General features: G+C 42.4%; 1 protein-coding gene across 1 annotated transcript in view; it reads right to left on the bottom strand.

The window, feature by feature from the left end:
* Positions 1–3325: 3325 nt before the first annotated feature.
* The window catches only part of LOC106578681 (progressive ankylosis protein homolog), a 33593-nt gene continuing 11940 nt past the window's right edge, over positions 3326–24978 (bottom strand). Inside the window, exons 4-12 of the mRNA XM_014157773.3 lie at positions 24170–24253; positions 23808–23978; positions 20423–20557; positions 13991–14083; positions 13752–13844; positions 5743–5872; positions 5246–5369; positions 4011–4110; positions 3326–3889 (exon numbers count right to left, since the gene is read on the bottom strand). Coding sequence (XP_014013248.1) covers positions 3761–3889; positions 4011–4110; positions 5246–5369; positions 5743–5872; positions 13752–13844; positions 13991–14083; positions 20423–20557; positions 23808–23978; positions 24170–24253 — 1059 coding nt within the window. The 3' untranslated portion in view covers positions 3326–3760. The remainder of the gene's footprint in view (positions 3890–4010; positions 4111–5245; positions 5370–5742; positions 5873–13751; positions 13845–13990; positions 14084–20422; positions 20558–23807; positions 23979–24169; positions 24254–24978) is intronic.

Here is a 24978-nt window from a genome sequence, read left to right on the forward strand (position 1 = left end):
GCCGAGTGCTGAAGTGTCAATTGTCTGTCCTCGGTTGCAACACTCACTACCGAGTTCCAAACCGTCTCTGGAAGAAAAGTCAGCATAACTGTTCGTCGGGAGCTTCATGAAATTGGTTTCCATGGCCAAGCAGCTGCACACAAGCCTAAGATCACCATGTGCAATGCGAAGCGTCGGCTGGAGTGGTGTAAAGCTCGCCACCATTGGACTCTGGAGCAGTGGAAACAAGTTCTCTGGAGTGATGAATCACGCTTCACCATCTGGCAGTCCAATCGACGAATCTGGGTTTGAGGGATGCCAGGCGAACGCTACCTGCCCCAATGCATAGTGCCAACTCTAAAGTTTGGTGGAGGAGGAATAATGGTTTGGGGGAGGCCCCTTTGTTCCAGTGAAGGGAAATCTTAACTCTATAGCATACAATGACATGCTAGACGATTCTGTGCTTGCAACTTTGTGCTAACAGTTTGGGGAAGGCCCTTTCCTGTTTCAGCATGACAATGTCCCAGTCCACAAAGCGAGGTCTATAGAGAAATGGTTTGTTGAGATCGGTGTGGAAGATCTTGACTGGCCAGCACAGAGCCATGACCTAAACCCCACGTAACACCTTTGGGATGAATTGGAACGCCGACTGCGAGCCAGGCCTTATCAGCCAACATCAGTGCCCGACCTCACTAATGCTCGTGGTTGAATGGAAGCAAGTCCTCGCAGCAATGTTCCAACATCTAGTGGAAATCCTTCCCAGAAGAGGGAAGGCTGTTTTAGCAGCAGAGGGGAGACCAACTCCATATTAATGCCCATGATTTTGGAATGAGATTTTCGATGAGCAGGTGTCCACATACTTTTGGTCATGTAGTGTACATGCACTGCACACACAAAGACAGGGGCATTGCCGTAGCCTACTGTTGCCTCTTCAGAAAGTTGCAGGAAATAGGAATCACTGATGCATTCTGTTCTAATAATAAGCTTGGGCAAATATTTTTTTTCTCCAATAAGCTCAATAGGCTTCATTAACTAGATTTCCAAATGTGTGACACATTTGATAGAGCTGAAAGTTCAAATTCTAATACAGGACAGTTTGTTATAGTATCAGAAAAGTACACTGTGCAAAATTTAAGGCTGGTATTCAATCAGATCAAGCGTTAACCAGCGATACCCGGTGCTTTGACGATGTCAGAGGTGTAACTTCAATAGAGCTGTCAAATTGGTGAGCGGCTGCTCGTGTGGTCACGAAGCCAAACCCGTTCCACTCACGTTAGAAGTTCAAAACGAGGAATTGTAGGCCCCTCAAACTCAACTCTTGGCCTCGAAACCAGTTCCCCTGCATTTTTTCATCACTAATTAGGGACTGATTTCAAATGGGTGTAATTAATTATCAGGTAGAAAAGAAAACCAGCTGGTTCCAGAACTCGTAAGGCTGAGTTTCCCAAACTTGTTTGTTGCCCTAACACGATACAATGCGCGCGAGTTTGGGAAACCCTGTCGTGGAGTTGGAATACCCCTGGTGTTGGCTATATAGAAATAAGGACCCTCAAATGTAAAAAAAAAATCATTCAATGTAATGAGGATTTCTATCAGCCTAATCGAGGCGTAGATTAGCCTACATCTCACATTCTAGTGTTCTGCAATGGGATTTCTCTCTTTGCGACTCCGTCTGCAATGTCCGCTTCAGGATAATGTGCGCTCGTGGATTTGACAGTTCGCAGTACCACCTCGGCACGTCGAAACATCAGCTTTGTGGATTTTGGCTAAAGCGGATCTGATTGAATCGGGCCCAAGGTCACACAATCTGAGGTATTCCCGACCCCCTCACTGTTAGTCAATACACACTTTGCAATACAATACACTTGCCCAACTTAACAGGCCTTAAGATCAAGTAACAAATTGTTTCCCTTTCATTGCTGAGGACAGGTTCTCCTGTGTCAGTTGTTTCCCATGCTCAATTAGCAGCAACACGATGGAAGTTATTTAAATGTATGAACACTAGTGCATGGCTTGTCTGTCCAGTGTGTGTTCCTCATCATGGCAGATCACCCTTATTGTCTGACTGTCCACGGCCAAGGAGCCAATTAACCCTTTACATTCCTGGGAATTGTCCTATATGGATTAGTGCTTAATTTAAACGTTTCTTACAGAAGAAATCTGAAAATAATATGCATAACCATTGTAGCATCTGAAAGGGATACAGTTTGCAAATAATGGGAAAATTATTAGTCCAAAAGGTGAGCACAACTGAATCCAAATAGTACATTTGATTTTGTGCAGTTCACATTTACTGTACTTTTGCAGCGTTTGTTGATCATGAAAACAAAACTTGAATACATTCAGTAACAAGACTATTCCTGGAAAATGTGGGTTAGGTGGACCAAATGTGGGTTAGATGGACCATAAGACAAAACAAATTACAAGGGTTTGAGTGAGGACTAACTTGAGTCCATATCCCGGTTTATACCTGGTGCTAACATTGTATTTTGTCCTGATCTTGTTCACGTTCTGATTGTGCCTACATTTTTAGACACATGTTGACGATTAAAATACACAGTGATCTGATTGTGACCAGATCTTAAAAGTGTAAACAGACAAGATCAAGACAATAGGTCAAGATCATGACGAAGGACATTTTGGCGACAGGTATAAAATAGGCTCAAGTGGCCACTCCTTCCCAAAGTGTGCACAGCAATTTCAATGTCCATTAATGACTAAGGCTGCGTTTACACAGGTAGCTCAATTCTGAAATGTTTCCACTGATTGGTCTTTTGACCAATCACATCAGTTATTTTCTTTTTCACAGCTGATATCAGAATTGGGATGACTTAATGCAGCCAAAGAAGTCTTCAACAATAAGGTACTTTTAGTTCTCCTAGTTGTGCCGTTGAGGAACTAGAGCAAGCACACCTGCAATTGTTTTGTTCGGAACAACCCTGCATCCCAGCCATCACACAATTACTGTTGTTTACGCAATCCAAAAACAGGCCATAAATCGCAATCTGGGTGAGGTGGGCATGATTTTAAAGCTTGTTCTATTGCCAACATGACTAGCTAAGTTATAAAACACGCTGTTGCAGTGTTAGGCTTTTACAAGGCAGTTCAGAGAAACAGATCGTAATTTTGGTGAGCATAGAAAAGGAGTCATGAGTGCATTCAGGTTCATGTGCTGCAGCAAATTTTCTTCACAATAAACAAACATAGGCTCATTCTGTTCAGAGCAACCCAGAGTATGGCACCATGTCATCTTGTAACTGTACATCAAACAGTGATACCTGTATATTACATAAGTTCTATGATTTGGAAATGTGAAGTGCAAATTTGGACAAGTTGTTCGGGTTGCTGGTTTGACATCAAAGCGGCATTTATTATAATCATCATCTCATCTTTCAAAATATAGTCATCTTTTTAATTTAAAGCATTCTCAGACAAAAATTGCAAGAGTTGCCCAATTATCAGGAGGGATGGGGGCAACTTCTTGTCGCACAGGGTACTCAAGTTCAGAATGGCTGTCAGTCAAAACCCATACAGTGCTGTGAAATCATATATAGCATGTTACGGTACAGCCACAACATTCCAATTTAGGCTCTTATTAGTGCCCAAATCTACACTTTCCAACCAGTATGAGTATGAGTGTAAAGGGTTAAGGACTCTGTGTGATTCTCTCAGGTCCGGTATTAGGGCCTACCGATGGTCCTATTAGGGCCTACCCACTGGAATTCCCTTTCTCTGTGGCTTTTAGCTCCATTTTCTCCTGTCCCTTTCCCTCCGAGTGCCTCTACTCCAGTTCCTCCTCTTCCTCCTGGAGCTCCTCGATGGCGTCCTTCTGAGTTCTGGAACACACCTCACTCGGAGGAACAGACTCCTCTCCCTCCACCACCAGCTTGCTGGCCATCTCATAGTTTTTCTGTGCAAAGTAGAGATCGAAAGAAAGGAGAGAGACATGAAAGGAATGAAGAGTGATGTTGTACTTCACTATGACTATACAGTTTCTTACTCTGCTTTTGCCTTTAGGGATGGAACTTCACCTGTTTTTGATAGACATAGCAGGCAGCTAGGGCCACCATGATAGATTCCCCTATGAAACCAGCCAACAAGGACCCAACCCCCAGAGTGGCCCCGTGGACACTGAAACACAAACCCAAATTCATTAACACTGGAATCACTGACCAGTAGAGATCAGAATACAGGATATACAGTAGGCCTATGTGGTACAGGCTTACCATTTTTTAATACATTTTGAGGATCCATATAGATTAAAATAAGACACTTAACCCTTCCTCATAAACAAAAACAAAGCAGCCATTTAGTTGTAGGTTTATTATAGTGTGTGGCGAGCGCTAAATGTGCGAGCGGGTTCCGGAAGAACACGAGTCATCTGAGATGTCTTGTTGTGAAATAGCCTGACATCTGGCACAGATGGATATTGTTGGTTGGGTAAAGATAAAAAGGATTTTCCACTCCTGTGAGTCTTCGCTATAGCAGCAGGTCTGGTCCACTTGTCAGTCCAGATGAAAGGTGTTGCTAAGCGAAGGAAGAAATGTAATCTCTATATGGCCAGTCTTTATGGTGACGTATATAACAATACATTTGATTTGTAACTCACTAATATTTTTGCGGAATAAGTGCAGGTGCAGTTTGCCCACAGAGAAACAACCATCTTGAAGTGACAGTTTTCTGGTGCATACGTTTCAGATATAAAAATGGCTTTGCGAGAAACGGCAGTAACATATTCACTTACATTTACGGATAAGGTAGAGTAAAATAAGGGCAGCTAGTATTGCAGATGGGTCAAATTCTGGTGGCATAGCCCATAAATTCATATTTTGATAAGGCATAAGGTTATGTTTCATTCAAAACCATGCACAAGGAACCGGTATAAAGATTTAATGTGTATATTCGCTCAATACAAAACTGCAGAGAACCCATTAATGCGTACCTCACAATGAATTTGCACAGACTGCATTTGATGGTAGGTGATGCAGTGAATGGTGAACCTTTACATTGTCCTGATTTAAACTCACCTCTGAATACATTTCTATGAATATTAGCTCATCATGAAACAGGGAGCAGCTCTTCAACTCTGTCAGATTGAAGTCCAATCAAAATCACACTGAGCAAAGTTTGCTGAATTCAAAATTAACCATTTTTAGTGATCCAGTTTTAGAATAGAACATCATTTGTCATATTAGTCAAAATTAATGCACTAATAAAGGGAATAGGGTACCATTTGGGACACAGAGGCTGGTCTGTGTCCACCTACCCAATAGAAGGCAACACGACCAGGCTGGTGATGAGGACGATGATGCGGAGCACAGAGCTGGGGGCCAGCAGAAAGGTCATCTTCAGGGTCATGAACCAACCGGTCAGGTGGGACCGGACTATCACTACACACACACACACACACACACACACACACACACACACACACACACACACACACACACACACACACAGGAAGTCAGTGGAAACATTACATCCCAGACATACTGCTCTCTCAGCTAAACCATGGCTCATAGCTGTTCACACAGACAAGAGAGGAACAAAACACTGCATTTTGGGACTAATCATCATGGTCAAACATTTCCAGCAGATATTTTCTGTTAAAACAACTTTGTTAATATATATTGTATTTAACCTATGTGGCCCATCGGGAATCAAACCCACAACTCTAGTGTTGCAACCACTACGCTCCAGCCAACTGCGCAAGAGGCATAGGGAGTGTTTTAATGCTGAAATAAGAAGAGTGGTTCTTCTTACCTGGCAGAGGGAAGAAGGAGAAGATCCTCAGTGGAAGAACACAGAGGTCAGCGAAGGCCAAGTCCACCCCAATCACATTCACCAGGATCATTTCCGAGACGTGAGGGGTCCAGAACACCACGAAGCAGAGCTGTCCAAAGTTTAACAAACAGAGGTGTTCGGTACATCACACACAGCTGGGCAAATAAACAGTAATTTAACTTGGTGTTAAGCACACACACACACCAAAGTTGGGCAACCTTGCCAAAACCATGCCTCGTTAGAATTTACTACATCATTAAAGCGGTAATCAGCAGCTATAACAAAAATAAAGCGTCCTCCCCGCCCAGTTTTCAGTAAAAAGCTGAAGGATGGGGCTGGAGACCATCCACAATATCAAAATGACAGTTTTAACCCCGTTTTAAAAGGTTATATGGTGTTTGATTACGTTTATTTGTTTACAAACATTGGAATAAAACAAGCTTATATTTTGGGTTCTGATGAGGTACGACAACTAAGCTCATGAGCCATTTAAAAGTTACCATTAACATCATTCATTTATAAATCCAAAAATGTAGGTAGCAACTGCATATTTCCCCTTTAAGGCGAGTGGTTTTCGATTCACTGTGGTCCCTTAGAAGTTAACACAAGCCAGACGTGTGACCGAATTCATTCATTCAAATTGTGGTAGCAATGTACTGTCGATACAGTATATAACAATATTGCAAATCAACTTATTAACCATCTGTAGTGCTCATCAGGTTCTGGTTAAAAAACATTGTATTGTCAAAGAAAATGGCTCAGTGTAGTCGTGCTGATTACTATCAGATGTTTTTCTAGTTGTAGACGGTTAGTCAGTCACCTGTCATACTGTACACAAATAGAGGTCATTTTGAGTCAATGAATCAGTGGTTTTCCTCCCTTTTTCACCAGACTTCCTCACTCAGTCTAAATCTTTAAACGCCATCTAAAAGGGGGGAAGGACAGATACCTAGTCAGTTGTACAACAAAGCATTCAACTGAAATGTGTCTTCCGCATTTAACCCAACCCCTCTGAATCAGAGGTGAGGGGGGCTGTCATAATCGACATCCACGTCTTTGGCGCCCGGGGAACAGTGGGTTAACTGCCTTGCTCAGGGGCAGAACGATAGATTTTTACCTTGTTAGCTAGGGGATTCGATTCAGCAACCCTTCGGTTACTGGCCCAACGCTCTAACCACTAGGCTACCTGCCGCCCCCTAAAGTCAATTTGTTATTATAAGGGATATCTAAAACCCATTTGCTTTGTTTACAGTGTAAACTTTACACTGATCATTTCTGTGGTGTTTCTTGTACACCGTTATCCATCTTGTCCGCTCTGTGCTGTTCTCCGTTGTCTTTCCCTCGGAGTCTTTGTCTGTGGTCTGTCAAACAGGCTTTGCCCGAGTTTTCATCAAGCCCATAGTCCATGCCTATCGTGGCCTAACGTGTTGTGTGCTGCCAGGCATGAGCCCACACCCCACTTGTTTAAAACTGGAATTCCACATCTGGCTGGAATGCCATTTCTTTCTCTGGTTCCAAGACCTAACTTTGGCCACAAACTTCAAACCAGTTTCTTACTATTCCCATTTCCACCCTACAGGGGTTAAAGCAAAACAAAATCCGATGACTGATTTCAGATCAATTGTCTGTGGGGCCCAGTTATCCTCCCCTTTAATGTAAAAAAAGTACTGACCATGATTTTAGGGAAAGAGGATTATTTTGTACATAGTTCTACAGTTTCCATGGTGCCCTACCAGCCTAAGCGGACAGCTCCTGTACATTTTGTAAATATTTGTCATCAATTCATTTTGGTTTTAAGAATGAATATTTAATATAGATAATACATATCAGAATCAACCACAGCATTAAGACTGAAGCTGGCAAGTCATTTGTTTGTTTGGCTAGCTAGCTAATATTAGCTGGCTAGCTGTTTTGATTCGAATTCCAGAGGTTGAGGATGGAGAGAAGCCGAAAGCAAGATGGCAGAGCGATGAGGATCGTAGGGAGGCTGCTCTTGAATTATGGTGTGCTTTCTGGTGCCACGTAACTGCTGCAGTGTCATCCAAATGGCTGCTTCATTTTAGTAGTAGTTAAATAGCTAGCTAGCTACCTACTACAGAGTTCATGGGCTGCAGTGGCTTAGCTCAGATTACGGAAAAGACAAACAGTGAGACACCTTGATGAGCTACCTGCCTGCCTCCGGTCTCTCTCTCCCTGCTTGACCACCTCCCTCAGATGATCACTCAAGCCATGAACTTTCTCATGACTGTCCATCATGAAGTTGTAATGTTGTTTTTCTTAATTACATGGATTTTTTGGTGCTTTCAGGGCTGCCAACTTTTGATAAAAACTTGGAGTGAGATTTGCTATGTGAATTGGATTGCCCTTTGGCACAACCTCTAGACGGGGGACTAATTTCTATGTATTTTGACATGGCTTAGGCCTATGACCAGGGTGGAACATCTTTAAATAAAACCCCAGATCATGTGGATTGAGGATGCTTTGAACATTAAATGAACACTCGAAATTCGACAACTTTGTTACCGTCAGAATTTTGTGGGATTACATTTAATGTATGATCATTTGTTTTGGGTGGTTTGACACTTTATTCAGAAAGTAATTAGATAGGCAAACGGTAGAAACATTGGAAGTAGGGATTGATCCCTATTCTCAAGTGTAAAGTTATATGCAACACCTGCCGGGGAGTGTTACCACTACACCAAGTCGCCGCACAGGCCATTTTTATATTAATGGTTGATGGCAGTGGATAACTAAATCATATATTGCAGTCTCCTTGTCCATAGACTGCTTTCAAGGTAAGGACAGAAACATTTCGTATTTTGTAATTTGGGTGAACTCTTTAAAACAGGGCTAATTTTTGAAAATCACCCAACCTTCAAGACAAATCTAATGAATACCAATATTAAGTGGATTTAGGCCTACTAGTTGAAGATCCTTGCCATCTTACTCTACATAGACAAAACAGGATGTGTTTGAGTTGAGTCCCCCTACCATCTCATATAATTAATTTAAGACAAGTAGGCATATCAGATTTCAAATATGTGATTACACTGGCAAAATTGGGAAGTGGTGGAATAATAAAATAAGTGTGGGTAATAACTGTAGTGTTCTTGCTGACAAGCACAGTAATTACCCTATATTTTAGCCCATTAAGACCGATTATTGTTCCACTGATCAAACTACATATAGTAAAGAGATAAAATATGTTTTAGACAAGTTTACATAAATATGCCCCTACACTCCAACCAAATAATTGTTCTATGTATTGTTCCCCCTCTAGAATCAAAACTCACACTTTTGGGTTCACAATCTGTTTGACAAAATCAGGTCACCCTACCAAACTTCCCTGCTAAAACATACTGTAGGTCTGTCTGCTGCCGCCATTTCTTTGTCACAGCCTAAATGCCAATCACCAAACGAGGGGATTAAGGCAAGTACGGATTAAATTAACTTCAGTACATGCTGTCAAAAGGCTGCATTCTGGAATAGGGACGGGTATAAAGGCAACCTAATTTCGTTGACAACATTGTACATAAAAAAGCGCTACAGTGCTGCTCTTTTTACAGTTTTATAAACTCAGCGGAGAAAGTTCCAGCTCTCTTTAAAACATGCATCCAATCCCCTTGGTCCCTTACATAACTATACAAATTATATGCTTCAATGTGCCGCAGCTCACAGTGCTGTGGCAAGATAAGACCACTCATGATGTTAAATTGCAGGCGCAGATGCTGCAATTTCAAAACGATTTGGAGCATAGTTGAAAAGTTAACGCCGAGTACACAAATGGACTAATTACAAAAATAAAAGCAGTAGTTTTCAATGTGCCAGATATAAGAGGTGTGAGGGAGTGAGAAGAGGGTCCAAATGAGTCTCACAGCCAATGCTTGAGAGTTGGCAGCTCTGTGCTTTGAAATTCTTTGAAAAGCTCTAAAGAAGTTGAATTATTATTATGATTATTATTATTATTATTCAAACTGCAAGTTTCACCAATTCCAGTCCTTTTTAAATAATAAAAACAAATCAAAAAGTGAAAAACCAGACGATTTATAACAGGGCATAACTAAACGCAGCAAAAAAACAAACGTCCTCTCACTGTCAACTGCGTTTATTTTCAGCAAACTTAACATGTGTAAATATTTGTATGAACATAAGATTCAACAACTGAGACAAACTGAACAAGTTCCACAGACATGTGACTAACAGAAATGGAATATTGTGTCCCTGAACAAAGGGGGGGGGGGGGGGGGGCGTCAAAATCAAAAGAAACAGTTAGTATCTGGTGTGGCCACCAGCTGCATTAAGTACTGCAGTGCATCTCCTCATGGACTGCACCAGATTTGCCAGTTATTGCTGTGACACGTTACCCCATTCTTCCACCAAGGCACCTGCAAGTTCCCAGATATTTCAGGGGGGAATGGCCCCACCCCTCACACTCCAATCCAACAAGTCTCAGTTGACAGAACACTGACATTCCTGTTTTGCAGGAAATTACGCACAGAACGAGAAGTATGGCAGGTGGCATTGTCATGCTGGAGGATCATGTCAGGATGAGCCTGCAGGAAGGGTACCACATGAGGGAGGAGGATGTCTTCCCTAAAACGCACAGCGTTAAGATTAACTGCAATGACAACAAGCTCAGTTCGATGATGCTGTGACACACCGCCCCAGACCATGACGGACCCTCCACCTCCAAATCGATCCCGCTCCAGAGTACAGGCCTCGGTGTAACGCTCATTTCTTCGACGATAAAACGCGAATCCGACCATCATCCCTTTTGAGACAAAACTGACTCGTCAGTGAAGAGCACTTTTTGCCAGTCCTGTCTGGTCCAGCGACGGTGGGTTTGTGCCCATCATCACCAGTGATGTCTGGTGAAGACCAGTGATGTCTGTTGCCAGTGATGTTGCCAGTGATGTCTGGTGAAGACCTGCCTTACAACAGGCCTTCAAGCCCTCAGTCCAGCCTCTCTCAGCCCATTGCGGACAGTCTGAGCACTGATGGAGGGATTGTGCGTTCCTGGTGTAACTTGGGCAGTTGTTATTGCCATCCTGTACCTGTCCCGCAGGTGTGATGTTCAAATGCACCGATCCTGTGCAGGTGTTGTTACACGTGGTCTGCCACTGCGAGGACGATCAGCTGTCCGTTTTGTCTCCCTGTCGCGCCGTCTTAGGCGTCTCACAGTACAGACATTGCAATTTATTGCCCTGGCCACATCTTCAATCCTCATGCCTCCTTGCAGCATGCCTAAGGCACGTTCACACAGATGAGCAGGGACCCTGGACATCTTTCTTTTGGTGTTTTTCAGAGTCAGTAGAAAGGCCACTTTAGTGTCCTAAGTTTTCATAACTGCGACCTTAATTGCCTACCGTCTAAGCTGTTAGTGTCTTAATGACCGTTCCACAGGTGCATGTTCATTAATTGTTTATGGTTCATTGAACAAGCATGGGAAACAGTGTTTAAACCCTTTACAATGAAGATCTGTGGAGTTAATTGGATTTTTACAAATTATCTCTGAAAGACAGGGTCCTGAAAAAGGGGCGTTTCTTTTTTTGCTGAGTTTCTATCCATTGGGATATATGTTCTCTCAACAGCGCTTTTACAAAAACAACCTGTTGTGCTCTGTTAATGTCTATTATTTGTACATATAGAGCTGAATGTAAAATAGAAGTGAGCTTTCATTATTTTGAAATGCATGCATATATAAACTGGTATGTTTTATGGGAAATATGATATGTTTTATACCCCTTAAACCAGGAGTAGAAGTGTCAGGGGGAACAACAGCCACCATCATGGTGTGCCTCTCTCTCTTAATCTGACACACACACACACTGCAACCTGATACTAAAGCCAGAATTAGAACTGACCAAAAAACACTGGTGGTCAAAATACTGTACATTCAGTCCAAATATACAGGTAGTTAACCACTTATTCAACATCCCTGGTTCTATACCTGCTCGTTTGGTGGTTTAGCGCTTCAAGCCCCAGGGCTTATCTAGAGCCACACACACAGTGAACAGTTTAGACACACCTACTCATTCAAGGGTTTTTGTTTATTTTTACTATTTTCTACATTGTAGAATAATAGTGAAGACATCAAAATGATGAAATAACACATTAAATCCTGTAGTAACCCAAAAAGTGTGAAACAACCATATATATTTTATTCTTCAAAGTAGCTATCCTTTGCCTCTGACAGCTTTGCACACTCTTGGCATTCTCTCAACCAGCTTCATGAGGAATGCTTTTCCAACAGTCTTGACGGAGTTCCCACATATGCTGAGCACTTGTTGGCTGCTTTTCCGTCACTCTGCGGTCCAACTCATCCCAAACCATCTCAATTGGGTTGAGGTCGGGTGATCGAAGAGGCCAGGTCATCTGATGCAGCACTCCTTGGTCAAATAGCCCTTACACAGCATGGAGGTGTGTTTAGGGTCATTGTCCTGTTGAAAAACAAAATGACAGTCCCACTAAGGCAAACCAGATGGGATGGCATATCGCTGCAGAATGCTGTGGTAGCCATGCTGGTTAAGTGTGCCTTTAATTCTAAATAAATCACTGATGGTGTGGGGGTGCTTTGCTGGTGAAACTGTCACACCTCCTCCATGCTTCACGGTGGGAACCACACATGCAGAGATCATCCGTTCACCTACTCTGCGTCTCACACAAAGACACGGTGGTTGGAACCAAAAATCTCAAATTTAGACTCCAGACCAAAGGACAAATTTCCACCGGTCTAATGTCCATTGCTCATATTTCTTGGCCCAAGCAAGTCTCTTCTACATATTGGTGTCCTTTAGTAGTGGTTTCTTTTCAGCAATTCCACCATGAAGGCCTGTTTCATGCAGTCTCCTCTGAACAGTTGATGTGTCTGTTACTTGAACTCTGAAGCATTTATTTAGGCTGCAATTTCTGAGGCTGGTAACTCTAATGAACTTATCCACTGCAGCAGAGGCAACTCTGGGTTTTCCTTTCCTGTGGCGGTCCTCATGAGAGCCAGTTTCATCATAGCGCTTGATGGTTTTTGCGACTGCACTTGAAGAAACTTTCAAAGTTCTTGCCATTTTCCAGATTGACTGACCTTCATGTCTTAAAGTAACGGACTATCATTTCTCTTTGCTTATTTGAGCTGTTCTTGCCATAATATGGACGTGTTCTTTTATCAAATAGAGCCTTCTTCTGTTTACCACCCCTACCTTGTCACAACACAACTGATTGTCTGAAACGCATTAAGGGAAGAAATTACACAAAGTAACTTAACAATGCACACCTGTTAATTGAGATGCATTCCAGGTGACTACCTCATTAAGCTGGTTGAGAGAATGGCAAGAGTTCACAAAGCTGTCAACGAGGCAAAGGGTGGCTACTTTGAAGAATCTCAAATGATTACATATGTGTTATTTCATAGTTTTGATGTCTTCACTATTATTCTACAATGTAGAAATTAGTAAAAAATAAAGAAAAACCCTAGAATGAGTAGGTGTCCAAACTTTTGACGTACTGTATATCCATCCATCCGTCCATCCATCCATCCATCCATCCATCCATCCATCCATCCATCCATCCATCCATCCATCCATCCATCCATCCATCCATCCATCCATCCATCCATCCATCCATCCATCCATGGCACTGTGCTAATCTATCAGATGTGCCAGCTTTGCCTTCCTCCTTTTCTCACAATCATTTTCAGCTAGGACCAAAAAAGTAGGCTATAGTTCAGGAAATGAATAAGTAAGACACCGGATGTTATGTAAGAAGCATTGACAGAGGTAGAAATGCCAAGCATTTGTCAGTGCAGGAATCTTAAGGGGCGATTTGCCCTGCTTGCGTGAGTCTCAACCTGTTTTGGCTCTGAATTCTATACTCCGACTTCTTTTTTCTGTAGAGTTGGTATACTTCACAATATAATTTGATTCTGTGACTTATCAAAATACAGTATTGGAATAAAAACAGATCCATACATCCTTCCATCTATAGATCCTTCTTACCGTAAGTGATAGTGCCAAACAACAGGCTGTAAACTTTTTGATATGCGTCTTTGTAACCGGTGTGCCAGAAGTAAGCTTATTGCTGGGATTGGTCTGTTGGAGAAGAGAACAGTGTCATTATTGGGGAATAAAGGACGCCAATACAAGTCACCTGTATTCATTTAAATCTGATGATATTTACTATGTTGTGATCTGCAACAAGAGGCTATTCTTAGACTGTGGATGAGGTCTTGGTTTACCTTGTCGAAAGCAGGATAGATGGCCCTCAGTTCGGTCAGCCAGCCGTACGGCAAGTGACCCACAGGGTAGGTGGCAGTGAGGACAGCCACAGCCTGGCCAAGCAAAGAGAGAGACAGAAGTCATTAGGACACATAATTCATTTCCTTTTTGAACAGCTTACAGTAATGTAGAAAAGTTGTTAAGACACGACTGTGAGCCAAAGCCTGTCAGCAAATACAATTATGAATATGTGCTAAGTTGGTAATCACATGTGGATTTTCCCATAACTATCAAATCAAATGTTATTTATCACATGCTTGGTCAACAACAGGTGTAGATAAACAGTGAAATGCTTACTTATGGGTCCTTTTCCAAATATGCAGAGTTAAAGATAAAATAAATAGCAAGTGACATAAGGAATAAATACACATAGAATAACAATAACATGGCTATATACAGGAAGTACCAGTACCGAGTCAATGGGCAAAGGTATGAGGTCATTGAGGTAGCTTTCAGAAAGTATTCAGACTCCTTGACTTTTTCCAAATGTTGTTAGGTTAGTCATTCTAAAATTGCTTAGTTTTCCCCCCTCAATCTACACACAATACTTTTATTTTTTTTATTTAACCAGGTAGGCCAGTTGAGAACAATTTAGTTCTCATTTACAACTGCGACCTGGCCAAGCTGAAGCAAAGCAGTGCGACAAAAACAGAGTTACACATGGGATAAACAAACATACAGTCAATAACGCAATAGAAAAAGTCTATGTACAGTGTGTGCAAATGTAGTAAGATTAGGGAGGTAAGGCAATTAATAGAGGCAAAATAATTACAATTTAGCATTAACACGGAGTGATAGATGTGCAGATGATGATGCGCAAGTAGAGATACTAGGGTGCAAAAGAGCAAAAAAAGAAATAACAATATGGGGATGAGGTAGTTGGGTGTGCTATTTACAGATGGGCTGTGTACAGGTACAGTGATCAGTAAGCTGCTCTGAGTCTGAATACTTTCTGAAAGCTACCTCAATGACCTCATACCTTTGCCCATTGACTCGGTACTGGTACTTCCTGTATATAGCCATGTTATTGTTATTCTATGTGTATTTATTCCTTATGCTTAAAGTTAGAGAGGGAGATAAGTCTTCAGCTTCAGTGATTTTTGCAATTCGTTCCAGTCATTGGCAGCAGAGAACTGGAAGGAAAGGCAGCCAAAGGAAGAATTGGCTTTGGGGATGACCAGTGAGATATACCTGCTGGAGCGCGTGCTACGGGTGGGTGTTGCTATGGTGACCAGTGAGCTGAGATAAGTCTCTGCTAGGTAAAGCCCCGCCTAATAGATGACCTGGAGCCAGTGGGTTTGGCGACGGATATGAAGTGAGGGCCAGCCAACGAGAGCATACAGGTCGCAGTGGTGGGTAGTATATGGGGCTTTGGTGACAAAACGATGGCACTGTGATAGATTAGGCAAGTTTCTGCAGAGCTGTTGGACAGGGTAGGGGTAGCCAGGTGGAAAGCATGGCTAGCCGTAGAAAGGCTTATTGAAATTATTGCTTATCGCAGATTTATCGGTGGTGACAGTGTTTCCTAGCCTCAGTGCAGTGGGCAGCTGGGGGGGAAGTGCTCTTATTCTCCATGGACTTTACAGTGTCCCAAAACTTTTTGGAATTAGTGCTATAGGATGCCAATTTCTGTTTGAAAAAGCTAGCCTTAGCTTTCCTAACTGACTACCCGATAATAAAACATTTACAAGTATTCAGACAATTTACTCAGTACTTTGTTGAAGCACCTTTTGCAGCAATTACAGCCTCGAGTATTCTTGGGTATGACGCTACAAGCTTGGCACACCTGTATTTGGGGAGTTTCTCCCATTCTTCTTTGCAGATCCTCTCAAGCTCTATCAGGTTGAATGGGGAGCGTCACTGCACAGCTATTTTGGTGCCAGGTTTCCTCCAGACGTGACGTTTGGCATTCAGGCCAAAGATTTCTTGATTTGATCAGACCAGATAATCTTGCTTCTCATCGTCTGAGAGTCTTTCGGTGTCTTTTGGCAAACTCCAAGCGGGCTGTCATGTGCCTTTTTACTGAGGAGTGGCTTCAGTCTGGCCACTCTACCATAAAGGCCTGATTGGTGGAGTGCTGCAGAGATGGTTTTCCTTTTGGAAGGTTCTCCCATCTCCACAGAATAACTCTGGAGCTCTGTCAGAGTGACCATTGGGTTCTTGGTCACCTCCCTGACCAAGGCCTTTCTCCCCCGACTGCTCAGTTTGGCTGGGTGGCCAGCTCTAGGAAGTCTTGGTGGTTCCACGATGCTCCCTATAGGACAGATCATTGCACTCTATACTTCTCTGTAAACTGGTCATCTCTGTAAACCCGTTGCAAGACCCACTGGTTGATGCTTATTTATAAAACCCTCTTAGGCCTTACTCCCTCCTATCTGATATATCTACTGCAGCTCTCATTCTCCCGATACAACACCCGTTCTGCCAGTCACATTCTGTTAAAGGTTCCATAAAGCACACACATTTCTGGGTCGCTCCTCTTTTCAGTTCGCTGCAGCTAGCGACTGGAACGAGCTGCAACAAACACTCAAACTGGACAGTTTTATCTCAATCTCTTCATTCAAAGACTCAATCATGGACACACTTACTGAGTTGTGGCTGCTTTGTGTGATGTATTGTTGTCTCTACCTTCTTGCCCTTTGTGCTGTTGTCTGTGCCCAATAATGTTTGTACCATGTTTTGTGCTGCTACCATGTGTTGCTACCATGCTGTGTTGTCATGTGTTGCTGCCTTGCTATGTTGTTGTCTTAGGTCTCTCTTTATGCAGTGTTGTCTCTCTTGTTGTGATGTGTGTTTTGTCTTATATTTATTTTTAATCCCAGGCCCCCGCAGGAGACCTTTTGGTAGGCCGTTATTGTAAATAAGAATTTGTTCTTTAACTGACTTGCCTAGTTAAAAATGTTTTTTATTTGATTAAATTTGCAAAAATATTCAAAAAAGCTGCTTTCGCTTTGTTATTATGGGGTAGTGTGTGTAGATTGCTCAGGATTTTGTATTATTTTTTAAAATCCATTTTAGAATAAGGCTGTAACGTAACAAAATGTGTTAAAAGTCAAGGGGTCTAAATACTTTCCGAAGGCACTGTACATAGAGTGCCTTAAAGTATTCACAAGCAAAATCCTAAAGGAAAACCTGGTTGTGTCTGCTTTTTAACAGACACTGGTAGACAACTGTTCCTTTCAGCAGGACAGCCTAAAACAGAAGGCCAAATACACTGGATTTGATCAACAACCAATTTTTTTAAATAATAATGTGCAAAGCTCTTAAAGACTTACCCAGAAACACTCACAGCTGTAATTGCTGCCAAAGGTGATTCTAACATGTATTGACTCAGGGGTGTGAATACTAAACTTGTCTACAATGTCTAAAAACATGTTTTCACTTTGTCACTATGGGGTATTGGGTGAGAAAAAATATATATATTTAATACATTTTTTATTCAGGTTTTAACAACAAATTGTGGAATAAGTCAAGGGTCGGGGTAAAGTAACTAGGCAACAGGATATAATAGACCGCTGTAGCAGCAGCTTATGTGAGCAGTAGAGCAGAGTATGTCGTGAGTGTGAAAGTGTGTGTGTGTGTGTGGCATCAGTATGCATGTGTGTGTCAGTGTACTGTATGTGTGTGTTGGAGTGCAAGTATGTGTGAGTGTGTGGGTAGAGTCAGAGCAAGAGAGTTAATACAAATAAATTAAAGGGTCAATGCATGTAGCCCAGCTAGCCATTCATTACTATTTAGCTGTCTTGTTTAGAAGTCTTATTGCTTCGGGGTAGAAGCCGTTCAGGTTCCTATTAGTTCCAGATTTGGTGCACTGGTACCACTTGCCATGCGGTAGCAGAGAGAACAGCCTCTCCTTCAACGTCAACAAGACAAATGAGCTGATCGTGGACTACAGGAAACGAAGGGCTGAGCATGCCCCCATTCACATCAACAGGCTGTAGTGGAGCGGGTGGAGAGGTTCAAGTTCCTCTGTGTCCATATCACTAAGGATCTATCATGGTCCACACACACCAAAATAATCATGAAGAGGGCACGTGAACGCCTCTTCCCCGGTCAGGAGTCTGAAAAGATTTGGCATGGGCCCTTTGACCCCCAAGAAGTTCTATAGCTCTACGGTTGAGAGCGTCTTGACTGGCTGCATCACCGCTTGGTATGGCAACTTGCTTGGCATCCAACCGCAAGGTTCTAGAGAGGGTAGTGCGTACGGCCCAGTACATCACTGGGGCCGAGCTCCTTGCCCTCCAGGACCTCTATACCAGGCAGTGCCAGAGGAAGGCCCTAAAATTTGTCAAAGACCCCAGCCATCCAAGTCATATACTGTTCTCTCTGCTACCACACGGCAAGCGGCACTAATGTACCAAGTCCGGAACAACAGGGACCTGAACAGCATCTACCCCCAAGCCATAAAACTGCTAAATAGTCTAGTTAACTATCTGCATTCACCCTTTTGACTCATCACATATGCTGCTGCTACTGTTTATTAATGAAATCACTTTATTCCTAGTTATATGTACATACACTACATGACCAAAAGTATGTAGACGCCTGCTTGTCTAACATCTCATTCCAAAATCATGGGCATTAATATGGAGTTGGTCCCCCCCTTTGCTGCTATAACAGCTCCACTCTTCAGGGAAGGCTTTCCACTAGATGTTGGAACATTGCTGCAAGGACCTGCTTTCATTCAGCCACAAGAGCATTAGTGAGGTCGGGCACTGATGTTGGGCAATTAGGCCTGGCTCGCAGTTTGCGTTCCAATTCATCCCAAAGATGTTGAAATGGGGTTGCGGTCAGGGCTCTGTGCAGCCCAGTCAAGTTCTTCCACACCGATCTCTACAAACCATTTCTGTATGGACCTCACTTTGTGTACAGGGCATTGTCCTGCTGAAACAGGAAAGGGCCTTCCCCAAACTGTTGCCACAACGTTGGAAGCACAGAATCATCTAGAATGTCATTGTATGCTGTAGCATTAAGACTTCACTTCACTGGAACGAAGGAGCCTAGCCCGAACCATGAATAACAGCCCCAGACCATTATTCCTCCTCCACCAAACTTTACAGTTGGCACTATGCATTGGGGCATGTAGCGTTCTCCTGGCATCCGCAAAACCCAGATTTGTGCGTCGGACTGCCAGATGGTGAAATTTGATTCATCACTCCAGACAACGTGTTTCCACTGTTCCAGAGTTCAATGGCGGTGAGCTTTACACCACTCCAGCCGACGCTTGGCATTGCACATAGTGAACTTACGCTTGTGTGCGGCTGCTCAGCCATGGAAACCCATTTCATGAAGCTCCCGACAAACAGTTCTTGTGCCGACTTTGCTTCCAGAGGCAGTTTGGAACTCGGTAGTAAGTGTTGCAACCGAGGACAGGTGATTTTTACGTGCTACAGCAATCGGCGGTCCCGTTCTGTGAGCTTGTTTGGCTTACCATTTCGCAGGTGAGCAGTTGTTGCTCTTAGACGTTTCCACTTCACAATAACAGCACTTACAGTTGACCGGGGCAGCTCTAGCGGGGCAGACATTTGACGAACTGACTTGTTAGAAAAGTGGCATCCTATGACAGTGCCACATTGAAAGTCACTGAGCTCTTCTGTAAGGCCATTCTACTGCCAACATTTGTCTATGGAGATTGCATGAGTGTGTGCTAAATATTATACACCTGTCAGCAACGGGTGTGGCTAAAATAGCCGAATCCACTAATTTGAAGGGGTGTCCACATACACTATATATACAAAAATAACTACCTTAATTACCTCGTACCCCTGCACATCAAGTCGGTATTGGTAGCCCCCTTGTATATAGCCAAGTTATCGTCAACTTTTTTTATTATTTCAAAATTCTCTCTCTCTGCATTGTTGGGAAGGGCCCATAAGTAAGCATTTCACAGTTAGTCTACACCTGTTGTTTACAAATCATGTGACAAATCCAATTTGATTTGAACAGTCTATGGCTCGTGTAGCTGGAGTCTGACAATTGTTGGGGCCTTCCTCTGAAACCGCCTGGTATGGAGGTCCTGGACAAGTGCCTCAGGCTAACTTTTCCTTCATTTTGGCACAAATGAAAAAGTGGCCTTGACTTGCCCATTTTTCATGCATTGTCTCAATGAAGAGTTCAGTGTTCGACTAGCCACGTGCGACATGCACACGCAGTTACAGGCCTGCTAGAGTTAGCATCAGGCAGACAAGCAATATCCACTGTCGTAGTACAGATAAAGCCTGAGCTGGAATGCGAAGCTAACTGAAGCTGGTTAGCTTTAGAAAACCCTGATTAGATCTAGCTTGATTTGTAGTATAAAGGCCATTGCGGTTGGCAGCTTCGCAATTACAGTGAGTGGGACTAAGCTAAATGGGATATTATTGGGGAGTGGACCGAGTAGGCTTCAAACTCACCTCAGTAGCTGTGCTGCTGCCATGGAGGTCCCGGGACACGAAGAGGTTGACGATGGGCCTGCTGATCCGCTGGGTAGCCAGGATGAGGGCCAGAGGCCACCAGAAACTCAACATCTTCCCGATGGTGACATCTCCCTGCAAAGAAGCAAAATGAGAAGGGAAAACAAGGATATGTTCAATCTGGGTGCCTTAGAGTTGTAGCTGTAGCTCCTTGCCATACGTGAGCGCAGTAGTAATGATTACGAGATAAAATAGGGCCCATTGACCTAATTGTCCTGGTTAATTTTGGGACATGGGCTACTATCTAGGTAGTCTGCAACTGCATCAAAGCCAGTTTTAGAAGACCAAGATTAACAATAGAACTGCCATAGGACAACGGCAACCGATGTTTGATTTTGTAAATGTAAAAAAAATAAACCACCCAAAAAAAGCAACATCCTGCTCCTTACTTGACTTTTCCTACATATATAGTACCAGTCAAAAGTTTGGACACACCTACGCATTCAAGTGTTTTTCTTTATTTTCTACAATATAGAATAATAGTGAATACATCAAAACTATGAAATAACACATGGAATCATGTAGTAACCAAAAAAGTCTGATGGGTGACAATATTATCAATTATAAACTGGGTGGTTAGAGCCCTGAATGCTGATTGGCTGGTAGCTGTGGTATACCGGACCGTATACCACGGGTATGACAAAACTTGTATTTTTATTGCTCTAATTACGTTGATAACCAGTTTATAATAGCAATAAGGCACCTTGGGGGTTTTCGGTATAGGGCTATGTCCAGGTACACCGCGATGCCTAAGAACAGCCCTTAGCCGTGGTATATTGGCCATATACCACACCCCCTCATGCCATATTGCTTAATACAACAAGTGGGTTTAATCCTGGATACTGATTGGTTAAAACCACCGGCTAAATCTATGACGTTGAAATGCCCATTTACTGTTTCATCTGACTGCGCAATCCAGTCTCAGCTCAGCCAGGCAATTTAGATTCTAGATATACAGTTTAAAAAGCAACTAGACATTATTTCCCATTTCTTTAAGACTAGCATTTTGGTTGTCAACAGCAGAGATTTGTAATAACCTTGCAGTCTGTCTCTCCTAGATTTGCAACATTGTTTCAATATTGAAATTCGATCTCCAGCTGTCCTATGCAAATTAACGTGTCAGGAGTCGAGACGAGACAGGCTGGCAGCTTTTCTCAGCTAGTCGAAATCATGAATCAGCATAATTTGTATAGATATATAGAAATAAATGTCAATAGAAAAACACGAAATACTTTCAGCTTCAGTTTGAAGTGATTGTGTTAGCAGTGTAGATGGCTAGCTCTTCTGAACAGTGGCCTGGCGCGAGAACAAATGTTCTCCACCAGGCAAAAATCACACATAATTAGCTCATTGTTATGGATGTATCCCCCCCAAAAAACACTAGAAAACAGCTTAAACAAATGCAAATACAGCTACTTTGCTGTTATTCTTGTTGCACTGTTTGACATGATTGTGTAAGCCAAAATTGGCTAGCTTAGCAAGCAAGGGATAAAAACGTTGCCATGAACGTTTAAAACAAATGACTGACTCCCGTCCATATTATTAAAAGTAATAATGCCCTCGAAGCTGGTGTTTAGAGGATATTGGCACGAAAAACACCCGTGCCAATATATCCTCCAACACTGGCTTCTCGGGTATTATCACTTAATTGTCCAATTGGACATGAAGAGATGGGTGCAGCTCGTCATTGACAGAAGCAGGGAAAGGGGCACCACTTTTTCAAATCCTCCTCCAGAGTCACATGTAGTTAAGACATTTTGATTTCTATATAGTTTCAGAAAACAGCAGATTCTGCAGTTTAAGACACTGACCTTTGTCAAATAACAAAAAAAATTCAAGAGGTGAGCTCTATTTCAAAATATCACTTTTTCCAAGAATAACCACGCGAGCACTCGTGGGATCACTGCTCAGGCTACTAAGTAAAGTACTAACGTAATACAACTTGAAATACATTTTCTTATTTCCATAATGTTTAAGACCTGCCAAAACGAAATTACTGTGGTGGTTTTAATGGTTTCCACATATAGCCTACAGTAACAAACTAATGAAATGCTATTATGTTATTTGAAATACGTTTTTTTCGTATACTAATGTTACCTAAGACTTTCATAAACACACCCAGGTGATTATTCTTCCGATAGCATATATGGAATTAATTTATTTGACTGTTAGAATATTGATGCAGTCTTTCCCCTAAACCACAGTTGTCAAACTCATCCCACAGAAGGCTGAGAGGCTGCAGGTTCTCTCCTCCCTTGTATTTGGATGAATTAAGTTCACTAGTTAGTAAGGTTTGTTTATGGCTTAATTGAAAGGACAAATCTGACAATAGGTCCTCCATGGAATGTGTTTGACACACCTGGCCTAAATCATTGCCGCCACTCAATTGATTTTTCACTTATTTTAATTAGTAAAAAAAAAAATGTTTTCAGGATGGTAAAAAGTTTTCAGTAAAAAAACAGATATAAAGTATGTAGAAAAGATAATGGAGCTGTATATAAAATAAAAACTAGACAGTCGGAGAGAATCTGAAATTAAAAACATTTCACGGCATGGGGCCCCAATTGATTATGGTATAATATTTGAGTAACTCAGATAGCTTAAGAACACGGCATAAACCATGGTAAAGTTTGTAGAATTGCAGAAAATGTGCTTTAAAATAGCAAATGTTCTCTCAGCCACATGGTAAAATGTGTAGAATTGCAGGAAATTAGCTTTTAAACCTCCACTTTTTCTCAGTCCCATGACAATGTGTAGAATTATAGGAAACTAGCTTTAAATTTTTTTTAAATGTCTCCCCGCCCCATGGCAAAATGTGTACAATTGCAGGGAATTAAGCTTTAAAACAACATTTTGTCTCTGTGGCCAAGAGGGTCTCTAAGATTTTCTGACGAAGACTGAGCCACGGCCACCAATTTAGCAGTTTCTAAGCTAATTTCCTGCAATTCTACGCATTTTGACATGGAAAATGTGATGTTCTTATGCTCAAACATAGCAAAATCAAATGGACCCCTGATTGACTAGCTTTTATTTTGCTCATTATAGGTTCTAAAAGATTATAGGCTTTTATTAAAAAAATATACAGGTGCAGTATTTTTTCTACAAACATTCTATTTGGTTTTAGTCATTAAGTTTACACTGAAAGCATTTCTTTCCCATTCCCTCAAATGTATTTTCATGCAATGCACCACAAACGTCTCGGCTGCGACCCAGTTTGTGAACCACCACTTATCACCTGAAAGGCCCAGCGGTTCTAGTGTTAAATAAACAACACGTTGAACTCTTAAAAAAGGTCCCAGTTGGGTGACGAAGGAAACAAGCGTACCCCCACGTCAACTCCACTGGAGTCTGGGATGTTGTCGTGAATGTTGTAGTAGTAGCCCAGGCCCAAGATGACAAAGCGCACCAGGGCTCCCATGTACAGGGCGAGGATGGGGATGAGAAGGGGCTCCACACACGGCAGGTTACTACGCAGCAGGACGGACACAAACACAATCTGCCACAGAGAGGGGGGGGGGCCACAGTCAGAAACACTCCCTTAGGACCACATCACACTCACAACCTATCAGAGCAGGGCATACTGCCAAGTCCACTTTTGAGGGGAATTGCATTTTTGTTTTGGCTACAAGGACCCATCTTCACTGTAATGGGGATTAGTGAACAACAATGAAGCAATCTGTTGAGTACCTGGGTGATGACATCAGAGATGGAGGCAAAGCCTACAATGACACTGTATTTGTGCTTGAGGAGGATTCCAGCATGTATCCAACACTAGAAAAAATAAATTAACAAGGAGACAATTGTTGCTTCTCCACCCAATAATTTTAGCACACCAAGTTAATTTCTGTAAAAATAAAAGCAACCCAAAGGCTCACATTGAAATGTGTCGATATGCGGTAGTTGAAATACAGGGACAGGAGTGCGTACGTTTTAAGATCAGCATGATGTCAAGGCGATTATACATACATACATACATTTGAGGTGTTTTTAAGCTTCTTTCTGCCATGATTAGCCATGCTTTGTTCATGAAATAGCTGGTCTGCTTCCTAAATGGCACCCTATTCCCTACATAACGCACTACTTTTGAACATGGCCCATAGGGACCTGGTTCAAAGTAGTGCACTACAGTGCATTTCGAAAGTATTCAGACCCCTTCACTTTTCCCACAGTTTCCGCCTTCTTCTAAAATGGATTAAATAGTTTTTTCCCCACTCATCAATCTACACACATTACCCCCATAATGACAAAGAAAAAATAGAAATCTCACATCTACTTAAGTATTCAGACCCTTTACTCAGTACTTTGTAGAAGGACCTTTGGCAGAGATTACAGCCTCAAGTCTTCTTGGGAATGAAACTGCAAGCTTGGCACACCTGTATTTGGGGAGTTCCTCCCATTCTTCTCTGCAGATCCTCTCAAGCTCGGTCAGGTTGGATGGGGAACGTCGCTGCACAGCTACTTTCAGGTCCCTCTAGAGACGTTCGATTGGGTTCAAG

Source organism: Salmo salar, chromosome 19 (genome assembly GCF_965601325.2).
Source record: "Salmo salar chromosome 19, fSalSal1, whole genome shotgun sequence".
In the NCBI taxonomy this organism is placed as follows: domain Eukaryota; kingdom Metazoa; phylum Chordata; class Actinopteri; order Salmoniformes; family Salmonidae; genus Salmo; species Salmo salar.